The 17,314-nt window shown below is 38.8% G+C and overlaps 1 protein-coding gene across 1 annotated transcript in view; it reads left to right on the top strand.

Annotated features, from left to right (window-relative positions):
* cfap221 (cilia and flagella associated protein 221) overlaps positions 1 to 17,314 on the top strand; it is a 202,526-nt gene that overhangs the window by 33,481 nt on the left and 151,731 nt on the right. Inside the window, exons 6-7 of the mRNA XM_048599324.1 lie at positions 214 to 309; positions 2,399 to 2,499. Of these exons, the coding sequence (XP_048455281.1) occupies positions 214 to 309; positions 2,399 to 2,499 (197 nt within the window). The remainder of the gene's footprint in view (positions 1 to 213; positions 310 to 2,398; positions 2,500 to 17,314) is intronic.

The raw sequence follows: 17,314 nt of genomic DNA, 5'->3' as shown, positions 1-17,314 counted from the left end.
AGTCAAATATACAAAGAAGGTGAGTAGTTTTGATTTTATTTGATTGTATGTTTGCAATGTATCTTTCCTGGGTATCAATTAGAGGAATGTTGGAGGAAATTTTCTTCCTTACAATGACTCCAGAATTTCAAAACAATAAAGCTGTTCTGATCTGTATTATCAATGTGTTTTAGATTTTTAGGATATTAACATGTCTTGTAATTTCTCTCACAGAATCATCTAGTCCCTGGAATGTCATTTAATGTTACTGTCAGTTTCTGTCCAAATGAATGGAGATATTATTATGACAGTATTCGTATTCATTGTAAGGTGAGTCTTTAAATTATTTTCCATTAGTGCTTAATGTATAGATGAAGATAATGTAATCATGGGATGTCAGTATTGCTGGCTGGACCATCTTTAACTGCCACTTGAACTGATTGGCTTGCTTGGGCCTTTTCAGAGAGCAGAGACCAGGAGGGCAGAATCTGACCATTCATCCAATCAAGACTCCTCCACCATTTAATGCAATCTGATAATCCTCAATTTCACTTTCCCTGCCTTTTTCCCATAACCTTATATTACCTAACTGATTAAAAATCTGTCTATCTCAGCTATCCAGTAAAGAATTCCACAGACACAGCACCTTCAGTGAGGAAATTTCTCCTCACATCTGCATTACTTTGAGATTACATCCTCAAGTCTTGGACTCTATCACAAGGAACATAGGGACGGAGAAACAGGAGTAGACCATTCAGCCCCTTAAGCCTGTTCTGCTATTCAATGAGACCTGTGGCCTAATTCCATATACCCTGCCTTTGACCCATATCTCATAATAGCTTTGTTTAACAAAAATTTATCTATCTCAGATTTAAAATTAATAACTGATCCAACATCCATTGCTGTTTGTGGAAGACAGTTCCAAATATGTACAACCCTTTGTGTGTATGAGTGCTTCCTAACATCTCTCTTGAACAGCTTGGCCCTATTTCTCAGATATGTACCTGAGTTCCAGGATCCCTGACCAGTGGAAATAGTTTATATTTGTCTACCTTGTCCTTTCCTCTTAATAGCTTGAAGACTTCAATTAGATCACCCCTTAACTTCATAAATTCTAAAAAAAAACGTCTAGAACAATGGGACACAACCTGTCAGCATTACCCTGTCAAACCCCCGAGAAATCTTATGTGTTGCTATAATGTCAACTCTCATTATTCCAGCCTCCAATGAGCACAGGCCCAACCTACTCAACCTGCCCTCATAAGAAAATCATTTACTCCTGGGATCAAGTTGAGTGATTTTTTCTGGACTGCCTCTGATGCCAATATGCCATTCCTCAGATAAGGGAACCAAAACTCGCCGAGCTGGTTTGTTGTTCCGCATTGAACAATGTTCCGCATTATTCCACATTGAACTCGACCCCATATACATTCCACTACAGAAGAAACCCAGAAGTGAGGCAATCCATCGCAACGGACCCCAGAGTTTAAAAACCAGGCGGGAAAACACACCGAAGCTTCATCAGAGGCTGCACTGAGGATGTTACCAAGCACGGTAACGAAATGTCATGCGGAACAACAAACCAGCTCGGCGAGCCAACCAACCTCAACACCCACAACCCGAGCTACAAATCTACTCCAAAACCTTAGGGACCAAAACTGTTCATAGTATTCTCGGTGTGATATAACTGGAATATATTTTAATAGGGCTTGGATATTTTTATACTGCATTCCTTTTGAAATAAAGGCCAACATTCCATTTGCTTTTCCTGTTACCAGCCGAACCTGTGTGCTAGCTTTTTGTGATTTATGCATGAAGGCTCCAAAATCCCCTGTGCTGTAACTTTCTGCAGTCTTTCTCCATTTTAATAATATTCAGCTCCTCTATTCTTCCTGCCAAATTACATAACTTTATGTTTTCCCACATTATAATCCATCTGCCAAGCTTTCGCCTATTTAGGGTATTCAAATGTGACAAAGTGTAACAAAAAGTAATGTGAATAAAAATCATGCAGACCCACAAAATGTCATTACGAGGGAAACCGGAAGTGCGGTGGCTACCAGATTAGGGAGAGGCAACCTGTAGCTATCTATTCCTGATTCATTCTTCTTCCTTCTCTGAAGCAATTTGAAGCAAAAAAAAGTCAAAAGATAAATGTAATGGTTAATGCAATGATAGTTATATTGCTGCTGCAATTTGAGACTCTCAACAGGATTCTTCACAAACAAGACTAATGATTGATTGTTAGGCACATCTCCAGCTTAAACTATATCAGGCAATCTCATTATAACAGATTTGTTTGGTTGGTTTTTTTTGGGTGACTGTAACATTTTCCAGTTTCCTCAACTTCACCTATAATTTTCACTCTAAAATATGACATGCATTGTAACCGTAAACAATAATTATTGTATTTTTGTAGGATGATGACACTCTACTTGTTCCCGTGCATGCTTATCCAGTTGCAAATATTGTGGATTTTCCCACTTACTTAACTGTAAGTGATGTCCCTCTTGGGCAAAGGTATGTTTGTAATATTAGTTTTAATGATTTATTACAGTCATTTTAATGATAATTAAAGTTACTGAAGATTTTCACAATTGAGATACATTTCCTGCTTTTAGAGTTGGATGTTACTAACACCCAGAATAATGTCATGGGTTAGGTCCACATTTATTTAGAACTAGCATCCCTTCTTGATGAAGTGCTTATGTTATCCTTGTATATAAAATGGTTAACTTTTAATGTAGCCTTCATTATCAAATTTTAATTCCATTATTTGCTGAATAATAGAGTATGTCACCTTAATTACGTAGTTACAGGTGTGTTCTGATGTTGGCACATTGTTTGAGTTTGTGCTTTTATAGCTGATATCTCACATTCGCATACTTATGTTCACATTCTACGCCTGTCAGCAGATATGACAAAAGATGAAAAAATCATATGTCGATCACTTTTAGGGAGAATTCAAATGCAAAATGTTTGTCTACCTACACATTGAATGGAAACCATCATGATACACATATAAAATCTGAATAAATCTTACCTCCTTTGATGTGCTTCTCTTCATTCGTGTTTACATTTTTGAATGAACTTGATAAGATGAAGAATTTAAAATATCTCTTTCATTCTGTGAGTTGGCACCTCAAGGGCTTTTTATTAAGATCATCACCAGAAGAAAGAATATACAGGGTAGAAAATAATTTATGCTGTATTGTACTAACCTAAAAACATGCAAAATAGGGAAAGTATATGCTATATGGCTTCTCAGGCCTGTTACACTACTCCATAAAATCATGGCTGTTCTTCAACTTCAACTCCCCTTCCAACTTGATCCCCAAGTTTCTTATTCTGAAGAAGAGTCACATTGGATTCAAAACGTTAACTCTGTTTCACTTTCCACAGATACTACCAGAACTGCTGACTTTCTCCAACACTTTTTGTTTTTATTTACCTCAAATGCTGATTCCCGTGGTGTCCAAAAATATTTCTATCTCAGCATTGAAAATTCCCAGTGACAAAACATCCTCACAGTTTTTCATAACAGAGAATTTCAAAAGTTCACAACCTTCTGAATGAAGAAATTCCTTTTCTCAGTTTCAATTAATCAACTCCTTATCCTTTAGAGTTTATAGATATTCTAGACTCTTCAGACAATGAGAAAGTTATTTCTCAGCATCTTCCCTATCAACCCTGCTTAGAACCTTTTATGTTTCAATGATTCCACCACCACATTCTTCTAAACTCTAGATATAGGCCTGCTGTTCTGTTGTTTCCTCATGGAAGGCCTGACAAAAAACAGTAACAGAAGTAGATTTTCTTTGTTTTGGAAAACAATAGTGGTGTAGAATTGTTTGTATCTTTCCCAGCTTTATTCAATATTTGTGTAAAAATGGATGAGATTGTAATGCTGTAAAATGATTGGATTACCACTTACAGTTGGACATGGTACTTTGGCTATCGCATATTGATCAGCTGCATACAATTGGACTGAGGCCAGTGGCGAAAGAAATGAATGGTTGGGATCTTCAAAATAATAGCATCAACTAGAAATTTATAACATCAAATGTTACATTTCTAATGGATGTACAAAATCTTTTTTGTTAGACAATGGAAACTCCAATCCACATATTTTGTATCATTTTTTCTAGGTGTTAGTATACCTTACCAGCATTTGGAAATGTGTTGCCATTGTCATAGGAATTACTGCACAGAAGCAGGCCATTTAAACCATCACATTTATTCAGTTCTAACATATTGTTGTCATACTATGCTTGGGAAAGGATTAAAATACAGTTGGTGACATTTGTACATTTCTAGTTTAAACAGGCGTACATTCAACTCAGTTAGTCACACTACTTTTAAACAGTTTTGGAGATCTTATATTTGAAATAATATTATTAAGTTTATAATTACTAAGAAGACGTGCTAATGGTACATGAAATCTACTGGTGGAAATATTATAATTTGACCATGTAGTAGCTTGTACAAAAATAATATGCAGTTATTCATTCATTCTTTAAATTAAGAACCCTAGATGAAAGATTCGGCTAATATTTTACTTTCATTTTGAGAATGTAAAAGCACTTAATTTATTCCTTTCTGACTGAATTAACCAGGAATCCTCTGTGCTGATCTCAACTATGAAAACAGCAAAGGAATAAGATTTGTTTTTTTGCACCATCATAATCTCAACTTTCAAAACATGGACTCTTATTGACTGTAATATCCACTTTCTCCAATATTTTATCTTCAGCCTTCTGCTCTTGAAGATATTTTAAAGAAGAGATCAACTCTTATCAGTATAAAGAAATTTATTCAATTTGTATATTAGTGTTATGTCCATAACATGTTTCAATATGCGAAGCACATTCCAGTTTTCTGTAATCATAGAAAGATGTAATACTGAAAAATGCCCATTCAACACAGTGTTCTTCAGTTGATTCTTTGAAAGATCTATCTGATTGGTGCTACTTGTCTGTTCTCTCCCAGTAGCTCTGAATTTTTTTCCCCTATTCAACTTTTTATCCAACTTTTGAAAATTGTTTTTGCATCTGTTTTTATCACTCTCTCAAAGCAATAATCATAACAAAATACTTTGAAATATGTTTTCTCCTTGTTACCTTTGATTCATTTTGTCACTTGCCTTACATTTGTGGCCTCTGGTTACTGATCCTGCTGCCACTGGAAGTAGTTTCTCCTCATTAGCTCTATTAAACCTTCATGATATTGAACATAACTATCAAATCTTTCTTTAATCTTCTCTACTTTACAGAGAATACCAATAGTTTCTGACGTCTCTGAAGCCTTTCTTCCCAAGTACTAGTTTTGTAAATCACTCCTTCACCTCTCCAAAACTTCAAAGTCCTTTCCACAATGTAGTGTCTAGAATGGTTACAGTACTCTGTAGCTAGACAATGTTTTATAAAAGTTAAGCATCACTTCCTTACTTTTGTACAGCATTTCTCCATTTATAAACCCAAGGATCCTGCATGCCTTTTCACAGCCTTCTCAACTTGGCCTCGCACTTTCAAAAACTTGTATGCATATATCTCCTGTTCTCTCTGTTCTAGTATTCCTTTTGAAATTGTGCCACTTAATTTAAATTGACTGTCCCTACTTTTCTTAACAAAATGAAACACTTCAAACCTCTTCATTTTAGATTTCATCTGCAATATGTCTATCCATTCCACCAGTCTGTCTATAACCACCTAAAATTTAGCTATTCTCCTTTACTTAATTTTTCTGTTTTCCAGAAGGCTTGAAATTAAGTCTTGTGTACCAAGTACAGATGTCAAAAAGAGCAGAGATCCAACTAGCTATCCTGGGGAATATCGCTTTACATTTCTCTCCAATCTGAAAAATAACTATTGACAACTATGCTTTGCTTTCTCTCCCATTTTGAATTCTGCATTCATGCAGCTACTGCCCCTTAAGCTTAAGGAATTCAGTCTTAACAAAAGCCTTTTAAGAGTTCAGCAGTGACAGGTTGAATAAGATCAGTTAAAGGATGTAGGCAGTGCAATTTGTGATTAACCTTCGGCCGTCACAATGCAGGCAGAACACAAATTTTAAATGACCGTGGCTTGCAACTTCAGTGCCTTGTGTCCTGCTGAGTGGCCACCCACTTCAGTATGGATCTAAGGTCTTTTCATTGTTGCACTATAGGTTAGCTTGTACAAATTAAAAACAGCCTACATCTCTCAATGTGGATACATTCTAGCTGCAATCAGTGTTTATGAGTGGAAAGAAATTGTGTAACACCCAAAGAGCATGCAGGCCTTATTACAGGACGTGAACAGAATGAAAGAAGTCATTTCCCATAAGAGGGCTCGGAGCCCCCAAAACAGCTATTACAAAGGCATACTGAATGGATAGCCAGCACAATCAATTGGAACAGTTTAGCTCCAAGGACCTGAATGGGGTTCAATGAATTCACATGAGTAATCAAGGTCATTAATACATTTGCATTTGTCATATCCTTTAAAGTAAACAGATGGCTCAAACATTGTTCAATTCACTACATACATTTCACTCACAAATTAACAGTCTGTATTAAATACTGTGTGCATCTAACATTCATAACTTCACTTCATTCTCACTCACCTTAGAATTGCTGCAAGCTTCAGCCTCACTTGTGATGGACGACAAAAACCTGCAAGCTATTCAAATGTGACACGTACATCATTCAAACACCTTGCTCCACAATCACAAATGCACTTCCTTCTCTTTTAGAAGCCAAGGTGGCCCATAATTAGAGTTAACAAAATCTGCAGTAGAAGCTCAGACTGAAGTCACGGATGTCCACCTTGTCACTCTTGTGAGTATGTCTTCCAGGATGATTTTGGGACTTTCACAGCTATTCAACTGCTGGCCCTTTATTTTTTGAGCATTGTCCCTTGCAATCCTGTTCGGCTTACTGGCCTACACTCACTGAGCAAGGCTGCATCATCGCATCCACCCTGTTCACCATCTTCATTGCCAACATCCTCCGTTTCACTGACTAAAACCTGCCCAAAGCAATTCAATTTGTTTACCACATGGAAGGCAGGCTGTTCAACCTTAATAGGTTCAAGGGCAAGGTCTCCACCACCTCCATCTTGGAGCTTCAATATGCTGACAACAACGCCATTGCAGCACTCCCCACAGTCCTACCATTAATTGTGTAAGGCCTGCCCTTACTCATCTTATCAAAATGCAACACCACTCATTTGTCAAAATCAAACTCCATCTGCCACTCCTTGGCCCATTGGCCCAGTTAATCATGATCCCTTTGTAATTTTAAACAACCTTTCTCCCTGTCTAAAATACCACCAACTTCCACAAACTTAGTAGCCATGCTTCCTATGTTCTCAAGCAAACCGTTTATAAATGACAAACAACAGTGAACCCAGCACCAATCCTGCAGAACATCGCTGGCCACAGGCCTCCAGTCCAAAAACACAACCCTCCACTGCCACCCTCTATCTCCTACCTTCAAGCCAATTTTGTATCAAACTGGCAATCTTTCCCTGAATCCCATGTGATCTAACCTTGCTAACCAGTCTGTGTGGTACCTTGTCAAAAGCCTTACTAATTTCCATGTAAACAATGCCTACCACTGTGTCCTCATCTATTTTCTTGGTCACATACTCAAAAAAAACTAAATCAAGTTTGTGAGACATGATTTCACATGCACAAAGCCATGCTGAATATCCCTAATCAGTCCTTGCCTGTCCAAATGCATGTAGATCCTCAGTATCAGAATCCCCTCCAACAACTTACCACCCACTGATGTCAGACTCACTGGTCTATAGTTCCCGAGTTTCTCTTTGCAGTCTTTCTTAAATAAAGGCACAACATTAGCCACCCTCCAGTCATCTGGCACTTCACTCATAAATGTAGATGATACAAATATCTCTGCGAGAGGCCCCACAATTTCTTCCTTAGCTTCCCACAATGACCTAGGAAAGACTTGATCAGGTCCCAGAGATTTAGCTACCTTTATGCTTTTAAACAAGGCAAGAGCATACAGACCCTGGGAAGCTCTGAGGTTCAGAGTGACTTTGATGTGCATGTCAACTGGTCCTTTTAAAATAGCTGGACAGGTAGATAAACTGATTAGGAAGGCATATGACATATTTGCTTTTATTAGCTCAAGCATCGAATTTAACAGCAGACGGGTTATGTTGAAACTGTCTAAAATGTTGATTAGGCTACAACTAGAGTATTGTGTGCAGTTCTGGAACCTTCATTATAGGAGGATATATGATTACGCTGGAGAGGGAACAGAGAAAATTTACCAGGATGTTGACTGGGCTGGAGAATTTTAGTTATGATAACAGATTGGATAGACTGGGATTGTTTTCATTGGAGCAGCAGAGTCTAAGGAGGGACATGATTGAAATGTATAAAATTATAAAGAGTATAGAGAGTGTAGATTGGGGGAACTTTACCATAGTGGACGTATCAAAGATCAGAGCTTTAGATTTCAGACAAGGGGCAGAAGGTTGAGAGGGGATATGAGAAATGCTTTTTCACCCAGATGGTGCTGGAATCTTCAATTCACTGCCTGTGAGGATGGTACAGATAGAAACCCTCAAAACATTTAAATATTTATTCAAGTATTATTGGGGTGGCACAGTGGCTCAGTGATAACTCACAGCGCAAGGGACCCAGGTTCAATTCCACCCTAGGTTGATGTGGAAGGAGTGGATAGGAGTGGAACGTGAAGTCTGCATTGATACCATTGGGCTGCAGGGTTCCCAAGCTTGGACTTCACAAGCTTCAAAATCTCCCCACGCCCGCCTCCCTATTCTGTCCCTTTCTCCCACCTGTCCACTCCTCCCACCTCAACTCCCAGCCACACTTCCTATCTACCAGCCTCACCCTTGCCTCCTTGACCTGTCCGTCTTCCCTGAACTGACCAACCCCCACCCTAATTCGCCACCTACACTCACCTTTACTGGCTCCATCCCCGCCTCCTTGACCTGTCCGTCTCCTCTCCACCTATCTGCTCCTTTATCCATCTTCCATCCACATCCCCCTCTCTCTCTATTTATTTCAGAATCCCCTTCCCTTCCCCCATTTCTGAAGAAGGGTCCAGACCCAAAACGTTAGCTTTCCTGCTCCTCTAATGCTGCTTGGCCTGCTGTGTTCATCCAGCTCTACACCTTGTTATCTCCCATTGACTTTAGTTTTGCTTGGGCTTCTTAATGTAACTTCAATTAAATGCTGCCTTAATGTCAATGGTAGTCAATTTCACTACACCTCAAGTTCAAAAAAATGTGGAATGGATGGAGAGGAAGAGGATTTGTTGTGGAAAGTTGATTCTGAAAATAAAAGCACCCAATCTGATAAGAAGTGGGGGATCCTTATGATGATGCCATAGCCAAATTGACACAGAATAAATTTGGTGAACTGTTTGCACCAGATAGTGAAGATAATGAATATGAAGGTTTTGAAATTTTATTGCAGGTAAATATATCTTTGTAGAATAATTTCATTCAATAAAACATGGTCACATTAATGTAATCTGAACTTTCAATTTTGCTTTTATTTTGCACATTTCCAAATGACGACCAACAAAACTCAGACGACATGTCCATCCTGGGCCTCCTGCAGTGCCACAACGATGCCACCCGAAGGTTGCAGGAACAGCAACTCATATTCCGCTTGGGAACCCTGCAGCCCAATGGTATCAATGTGGATTTCACAAGCTTCAAAATCTCCCCTCCCCCTACCGCATCCCAAAACCAGTCCAGCTCGTCCCCGCCTCCCTAACCTGTTATTCCTCCCACCTATCCCCTCCTCCCACCTCAAGCCACACCCCCATCTCCTACCGGCTAACCTCATCCCGCCCCCTTGACCTGTCCGTCCTCCCTGGACTGACCTATCCCCTCCCTAACTCCCCACCTACACTCACCTTTACTGGCCCCATCCCCGCCTCTTCGACCTGTTTGTTTCCTCTCCACCTATCCTCTCCTCTATCCATCTTCTATCCGCCTCCCACTCTCTCCCTATTTATTTCAGAACCCCCTTCCCCTCCCCCTTTTCTGATGAAGGGTCTAGGCCCGAAACGTCAGCCTTTCTGCTCCTATGATGCTGCTTGGCCTGCTGTGTTCATCCAGCCCTGCACCTTGTTGTCTCAACAAAACATGTATTGGCTGCTAACGTTTTGTGCTCAGCAAATAAGTTGACCTCTAGTTTTTGGAAGGATTTTTCAATGCCTCAAAAATTCACTTGAATGCTGTAATCTCCAGTTTATCAAAGTATTTTCAAAAGAATGAAAATCTTGGAACTGTAGAGGACCAAAGTGATTTCAAAAGCTAAATAAATAAATCATTAAAAGCTACTGAACCATTGCAAAAAGCAATGAGAAAAGTTAATGGAATATTTGCCTATATCTCAAGGTAGTTGAATTATAAAGGGGAGAAATTAATGCATCAGTAATATAGTGCATTGATAAGAACCTATTTGGACTATTGCATTTCACGTTGGACAACATACCTCATGAAGTATTCCTCAATTGAGGAAAAAGGTGGTCATGTCAGATGCAGTCTCGTGGAAAGTGGTATTATACAAACAGATGTGACAGAGATGGAGAAACTGGCAGAATGAAATGAAATAATGGAATTATATGTTATGATTGTGAGAAATAGGGTGTTTTCATTTGTAAGAAAGACAACTGCTGTTAATGATGCTGCTGATGCATAAACATCCAGAACTGCACATTAATTGCAATTATGTTATTAAAATGATTTTTGGTTTAAAATCTGAACCTCAAATTATTTGAGTTGGGATTCAGGTCCCTAAGAATATGCAATTTCATCCTGCAGGTGAATAATTAATATTTATATCATGTTAAAGAACTGTAGTTGTTTTTGAATGTTGTAGGAGAGTCAGAGACTGTTCTCGCCCATTTCTGAACTATAATGCAAAAATGCAATTGTGATCTGTTGACTGAACAATGCCATTACACAGGTGACAATACAAGAGACAATCAAAGTGATCTATTTGGCTAGTAAGTTATTATTATTTTCAGTCTGTGGCTTGCTGAATTCATCTGCACATTTTCCAAGTTGTACTTCATTTGGCCAAACGTAGAGAGGAGGCAAAAAACAAATATTTGGAGTAGATTACTTTTATTTATTCAAAAAAGCCAGCAATACTGCTATTAATGATACTGCTGATTACCGAACAGAAAACACAAATTCATGTCTCTGTCTTTCTGCCTTTTCTCTCCTCCTATTTCTTGGGGTTTCTCCCATGGGCTTTCATTGGATTAGTCCACCCTTTTGGGCAAAATACTGCAATAAGTCTGCAGGATTTTTGACCAGGGGACTGTCCAACTTTTAAAACCCATCCATCAGGTGTATTAAGCGGATTTACAGGTCGATTACTAACTTGTTTGGCCACTTTATGAATGCACGTGGCTTACAGGTTCTGGCATGAGACTCAAACCCAGAGTTTCTGACCCAGTGGGTATTGACACTTCTATTCTGCCATAAGACTTTCACCAACTGATTAATGATTTCCTTTTTTTTAGTTAAATTAATGAACATTAAACAACAGATACACAAATGGTATCCTTTATGACTGTGACAGAGAAAAACTATCAGGTTACATTGTTCTGACTGCAGCCTTTAACACAGTTAACCACATCATCCTCTTGTAATAGCTCTGCACCATCATCATGCTGGGTGAGACTGTTCTCACCTGTTCCTATTCTTATTTATGGGTTTTTGGCCCAAGAATCACTTACAGTTGCTTCTGTTCCCACTCCCATACCATTAGTTTTAGTGATCCCAAGGATTGATCCTTGACCCTTTCTTATTTCTCATCTACCAGCTGCCCTTTGTGACATTATGAGAAAGCACAAAATTGGTTTCGCACATCTATTGAGAACACTCAGGTCTACCTCACCATTGCCTCTCTCAACTACTCTACTATTGTTAGATTAAAAGACTGTTTATGTGATGAGAAGAAATTTCTTTCAATTTACTATTGGGAAGCCATTGTATTCAGTCCTTGCTCCAAACTCCATGCCCTACCCACTGACTGTATCCCACTCCCTTACAACAGCCTGTGACAAACCAGTTCATTCACTATCTTATATCATATTTGAACAAGAGGTAAACCTTTGACCACATATCCATGCCATCACTTACACTGCCTAACATCACGTGACTTTACCCTGTGTTAACTGACTTGTCCTTGAATCCTCATTTAGACAGTCATTATTGTGGAAGGTGATTTCTTCAGCTGAGAATCAAACATCCAAACAACTGGTGATTTTTAAAAAAAAACTTCACTTCTTTTGTCTGCATTCTTCCTTATTCAGCTAAGTTTATCACCTGATATTCTCTAAAGTTTATCTCTTTTTAGCATGCTTGCAAAGTGCATTTGTGTATATGTGTGAATTGGTTTCTATCCAAAGACCTGTGGCTTCAGGTATGGCCTGCTCAGACAACACAGGACCCATAAATCATGGAGCCTGGCAGAAGCTTCCTTGTTTTGAGAAATGAACGAGAGTGATGCCTTGTTCTGTTAGGAGCAAAGGGCAGAAACTTTGTCCACAAAACAGCTCTAGATGGACTACCAGAAGAGAGAGATACAGTGTTTTCTTAGGATATTCAATTAATTCTGGCGGAAATCATCTTCAAAAAATCTAAATTAGTCTGCAAACAGGAAAATAGTGATGTTTTATTGCTCTCAGCTCTGCAAGGAAACAGAGTAAAGTAAGAATTGCTTTAAATGTTATTTTGTGCTCTTGTGTAACTATTGGAATACAAACCAACCTGTTGAGTTATGTTCAATTGAATTTCACTAATACGTGGATCAGTCAGCACAAGGAAAAATATTTTAAATTATATTGTCAAATACATATAACAAATGATTTTACTTGGCCGTGCTAATGCATGACTAGATTGTTGGCAGTAAAGGTAAACTCCTAATAAGAAGGAAAGTAGCAGCTGTTTAGCAGAGATATTAGTGATGTTTAACCTGACTGTACTAATGGAGTCACACTTTGAACCATGCGATATTAATGCTACCTTATTTCTTATCTGCATGAGCAATGCATTTGCAGGTGTTAGGCAAATATGGGTTTATTCTAAACACAGATTTCTAATATTTTTGTATCAAAGAGAGACAGACTAAGGTATGGATCAATTTATGGAAAGCAAGGAAGATAATGCAGAAATTAAATTACTTACAAACTATTTATAAAGCAAGTCAGATGACCACTTATTTTAATAGGATTATTAGCCTTGTAGGGATATTTAATATACAAGCTGTAGTTTTTTTTATTACTGCCACAGTAATTGATTGGTTTGGAATGAACTTTAGAAATTTTTTGTAAAGATAATTTCTTGCATGTTCCAGAAGTTTGATATTAATCATGTGCAAATATTTTTGGCCTAGACATCAAGAAACTTTCTCATGACATCAATGAAAGAAGTTAATGCTTGAGATTTTCATATGAAAGTCACATTACTGCAAACAATAAAGATACATTTACAAAATGACTAGATGAAATTTTCCACTCCCTGATAGACCTGAGTAATGGTGAGAATGTTGGGATAATATTGGAGACAACGATTTTTTTTCTCGTCATGCCTTGAGTAGCAATTTCAGAATCTCGCTGTTGAGCTGTGACTACATTACATCCATGCATTTGTACCTCAGTAAAGCCCAAGCTTGAATTGTTTATGCAACACTGTCAATTCTCCTGCCCCTCCCTGAGAAACTAGATAGTAAAAAATTCCAATGTGTAGATCGCATCTGGCAGCTGCAGCTCTTCAACTGGTTGCCTCAGCCAGCATCCAACTGATCCTTCACGACATGCTCCATGGCCACAATGCTTCTCAAACATTCATCCAGACAAGTCAGCATCAGCCAACTACCAGCCTCAGCATATCCTTGTGCCTGCTCTTGGACCAATCACACATCATGTTAGCCTTAAATACTTTGCATTGGACCTTGGCACAGCTGTAACTTGCATATTTCTGCCAGGTCACTTCATATTGTAGGAACACACACATCTCATGTATCTGCACAGGATGCATTTAATGGTTCTTAATTTGTTTCCTTAGCACTCACTCACTTTGTGCTTACTTGGAGGCTACCAGTCTTTGTATACTTCACATTGCTTTCTTAGCACACACTCACTGTCTTCAGCATTAATTTAAGGGCTGCCAGCCTATATGCGGCTCACATTGCTTTCTTAGTACACAGAGTCTTTTGTGCTCAGTTACAGACTGCATTCCTGCAGATATTGTGGATGTGGGACCTGGATCTCCATGATATTCACCAACCTGTCTGTCCACTTAGATAGCCAGATGCATGCATGTCAGAAACCAACATAGTACTGATAATTGTGGTGGACTCCTCCATCTTGTGATCCAGTTCATTGACTACTTCTGATAAACCTGGCTGCTGTTCCTGTGCCTGTCTGTGTAGTTTGACTAAGACCTAGAGTCATAGAGATCTACAGCACAGAAAAAGGACCTTTGTTACATTGAGTCTGCACCAACCATAATATGTATTCCACAACTGCACACAATACTCTATCTGTGGCCTAACCAATGTTTTATATAGTTCCAGCATCACCTCCCTGCTCCAATAATTCTATGCCTTCCTAATAAAGGCAAGCATCCACTGTGTCAACTTACGCTGATATCTTAAGGGACTGATGTATATGTACACCAAGGTCCCTCTATTCTTGGTGGCTTTCAAGGCCCATCATATTTCCTTGCCTGGTTTGTCCTGTCCGAATGCAGCACCTCACACTTATCCAGAGTGAACTCTATTTGCCATTCATAACCCCATCTGACCAGCTCCTCTATATCCTCCTGTAATCTGAGGTTATTCTCTTCACTATTTACCATTAACCAAATTTTGTATTGAGGTTGAGAACATGAGAATGTCTTTTTCCTGAGATCAATCAAGTACCTAGTCTCAGGCAGTCCTCTGAGTCCAGAGACTTAGGCTACTTCTTCCTTGACCATGTGGAGATTTGTCAATGGTGTGCTCATTAAATGTACAGTGCTGTACTCCTTAGTCTCATTTAGAAAAATACGCACTAAGGTGAAAGTTTCTGAGCTGGGGGAGGATGCACATGAAAGTCTTGCTGGTTCACTCTCTGAGAGATCAGTAGCTTTCTCCTCAGAGGTGGAAATGAAGCCTAAGGTCATTGATGCTGACATTTTCTTAGTTGAGGTTCATTGTCTTTTGCTAATATCTGAATAAAAGAAGAATGGAATTAGTTGTCTAAGAGGGATAAAAGCTTGTGTAAATTACTAATGAGTTTGCGTTGATGTTAATGGGAGAGCAGCGCAGCACAGCACAATGAAACTTACTGGGTTAGTTCACCATTGTGGTTCCAGCATGAATGGTCATGTTTTTCTTTGGCTCAATCCAGTATTTTCTCCTTATTAGGAGAGAGGAGGCCTGATGTCCACCAATTCACCACCGCTCTCCCACAGCTGGGATCTCTTGGCCTGGTTGTGGGGCCAGTTCTCCCCACAACGAGACTAAAGGACAGATTGACCAAGATGTAAATGGAAGAGTAGTTAGTTGTATGCTCAGTTATAGGCTGCATACCTGCAGATATTGAAGATGTGGGACCTGGACCTACGTGATATTCACCAAATATTCCATGGAAACAGCCAGATGTATGCATGTCAGATCCAACACAGTACTGATTATTGTGGTGGACTCCTCATTCTTGTGATCCAGTTCACTGACTATCTCTGTGTGATTTATATATACTTCAATATCATTTATTTTTGACTCTGTACTTTGAAATATTGGCATATGGGTTTTGGACTATGTTTATGAGGGGATTTAATTATTTAGCTTATCTGTATTTCTGGAACTATGACTTTTACCAGTAAGTTCTTGGGATGATGATTTGTTTGCCTTGGAAGGGTTTTACAAGTGGATATGGTAATATTGAAGAGTATTAGCTTGCTTTCGGTTGAGAAAGGTCAGGATTTTTTTTTGATTAATGGAAAACTTATACTTTGAAAGCTTTTATTTGTCAGTTTGCAGAAGTCCTGATTGGAGTTAGATATATGAAGCAATTTCCTTGAGAGAAAGGATTTTGTATAGAACTGTTAGAAAATAGCATAAGGATTTTAATTTGAAAGCTACAGAGTAGAAGTGTTTTGTTAGAACCCTAAACTGTTTATTTGAAATGAAAATTTCTAAGCTCGGCTTTGCAAAAAATCAAGTAAGAGGCCATCAAATTCTCAAGGCCAAGTAGAGAAAGAAAGTTAAGTTGAACCTTTGGATGTGCCATAGATGTGCACCCTGGCATTTCAGTACTGTAAAGGGATAGTGTAGGGATAGGTGGGACTGTACTATTTTACTGTACGCTTCAAAGTGTTCCCAAATTGTGTAATATGTAAATAGCTTGATTTGTTCTATTTTACTTTGCTTCTTTTTGCATAATAAACTTACGGTTTATTGTCAAAACCAAATCTACAGCATTGTGTGCTCGTGTTTCAGTGAAAGACAGCCTTGCTGAATTTAAAAAAAATCTATCAAACCAGAATTCAATCTAGTATCTCACTTATCCACTAATAACATTAGCTAGGATCCCAACAATTGGGGGTTCAAGCAAGATTTGAATTCACTGGATTTAATAATGTTCTGTGTCTTTTGTTTAAAATAATGTGGTGGTTCTGGACATAAAATGGCTGCTTTGTTCTAGAGTTCATTCCACAGAATTTGAGAATGGCCCCCTTCCCCTCTCCCATTTCTGAAGAAGGGTCTCGACCCAAAACGTCAGCTTTCCTGCTCCTCTGATGCTGCTTGGCCTGCTGTGTTCATCCAGATCCAAACCTTGTTATCTCTTATGACACAAGGTAGGGCTTCATTTAACTCATTACTACAAATATGTTAGCGATTCTGAAAGCCTTCCTGAGCCAGTACACATGGAGTTATATAACATGGAAATGGACCCTTTGGTCCAATCCCATCTGCCTGAGCTTGGCCCATATCCCTCCAAGTATTTCTTATTCGTGGACTTATCCAAAATGTCTTTTCAACGTTGTAACTGTACACGCATCCACCACCTCCTCTGGAAGTTCATTCCACACACGAACCACTCTGTGTAAAAAAAAAATTGCCCCTCATGTCTTTTTAAAATCTTTCTTCTCTCACCTTAAAAATACGCCTCCTAGTCTTGAAATCCCCCACACTAGAGAAATGATACTGGCTATTCTCCTTATCTATAACCCTCATTATTTTATAAACCTCTATAAGGTCACCTCTCAACCTCCCTCCCTGCATTGAAAAAGTCCCACCCTATTCAGCCTCTCCTTATAACTCAAGCCCTCCTTTCCCAGCA

The sequence above is a fragment of the Rhincodon typus genome, chromosome 7 (genome assembly GCF_021869965.1).
Source record: "Rhincodon typus isolate 14 chromosome 7, sRhiTyp1.1, whole genome shotgun sequence".
NCBI lineage: Eukaryota > Metazoa > Chordata > Chondrichthyes > Orectolobiformes > Rhincodontidae > Rhincodon > Rhincodon typus.
Note: the sequence above shows the minus strand (reverse complement) of the source record. Positions and strands in the feature narration are given on the sequence as shown.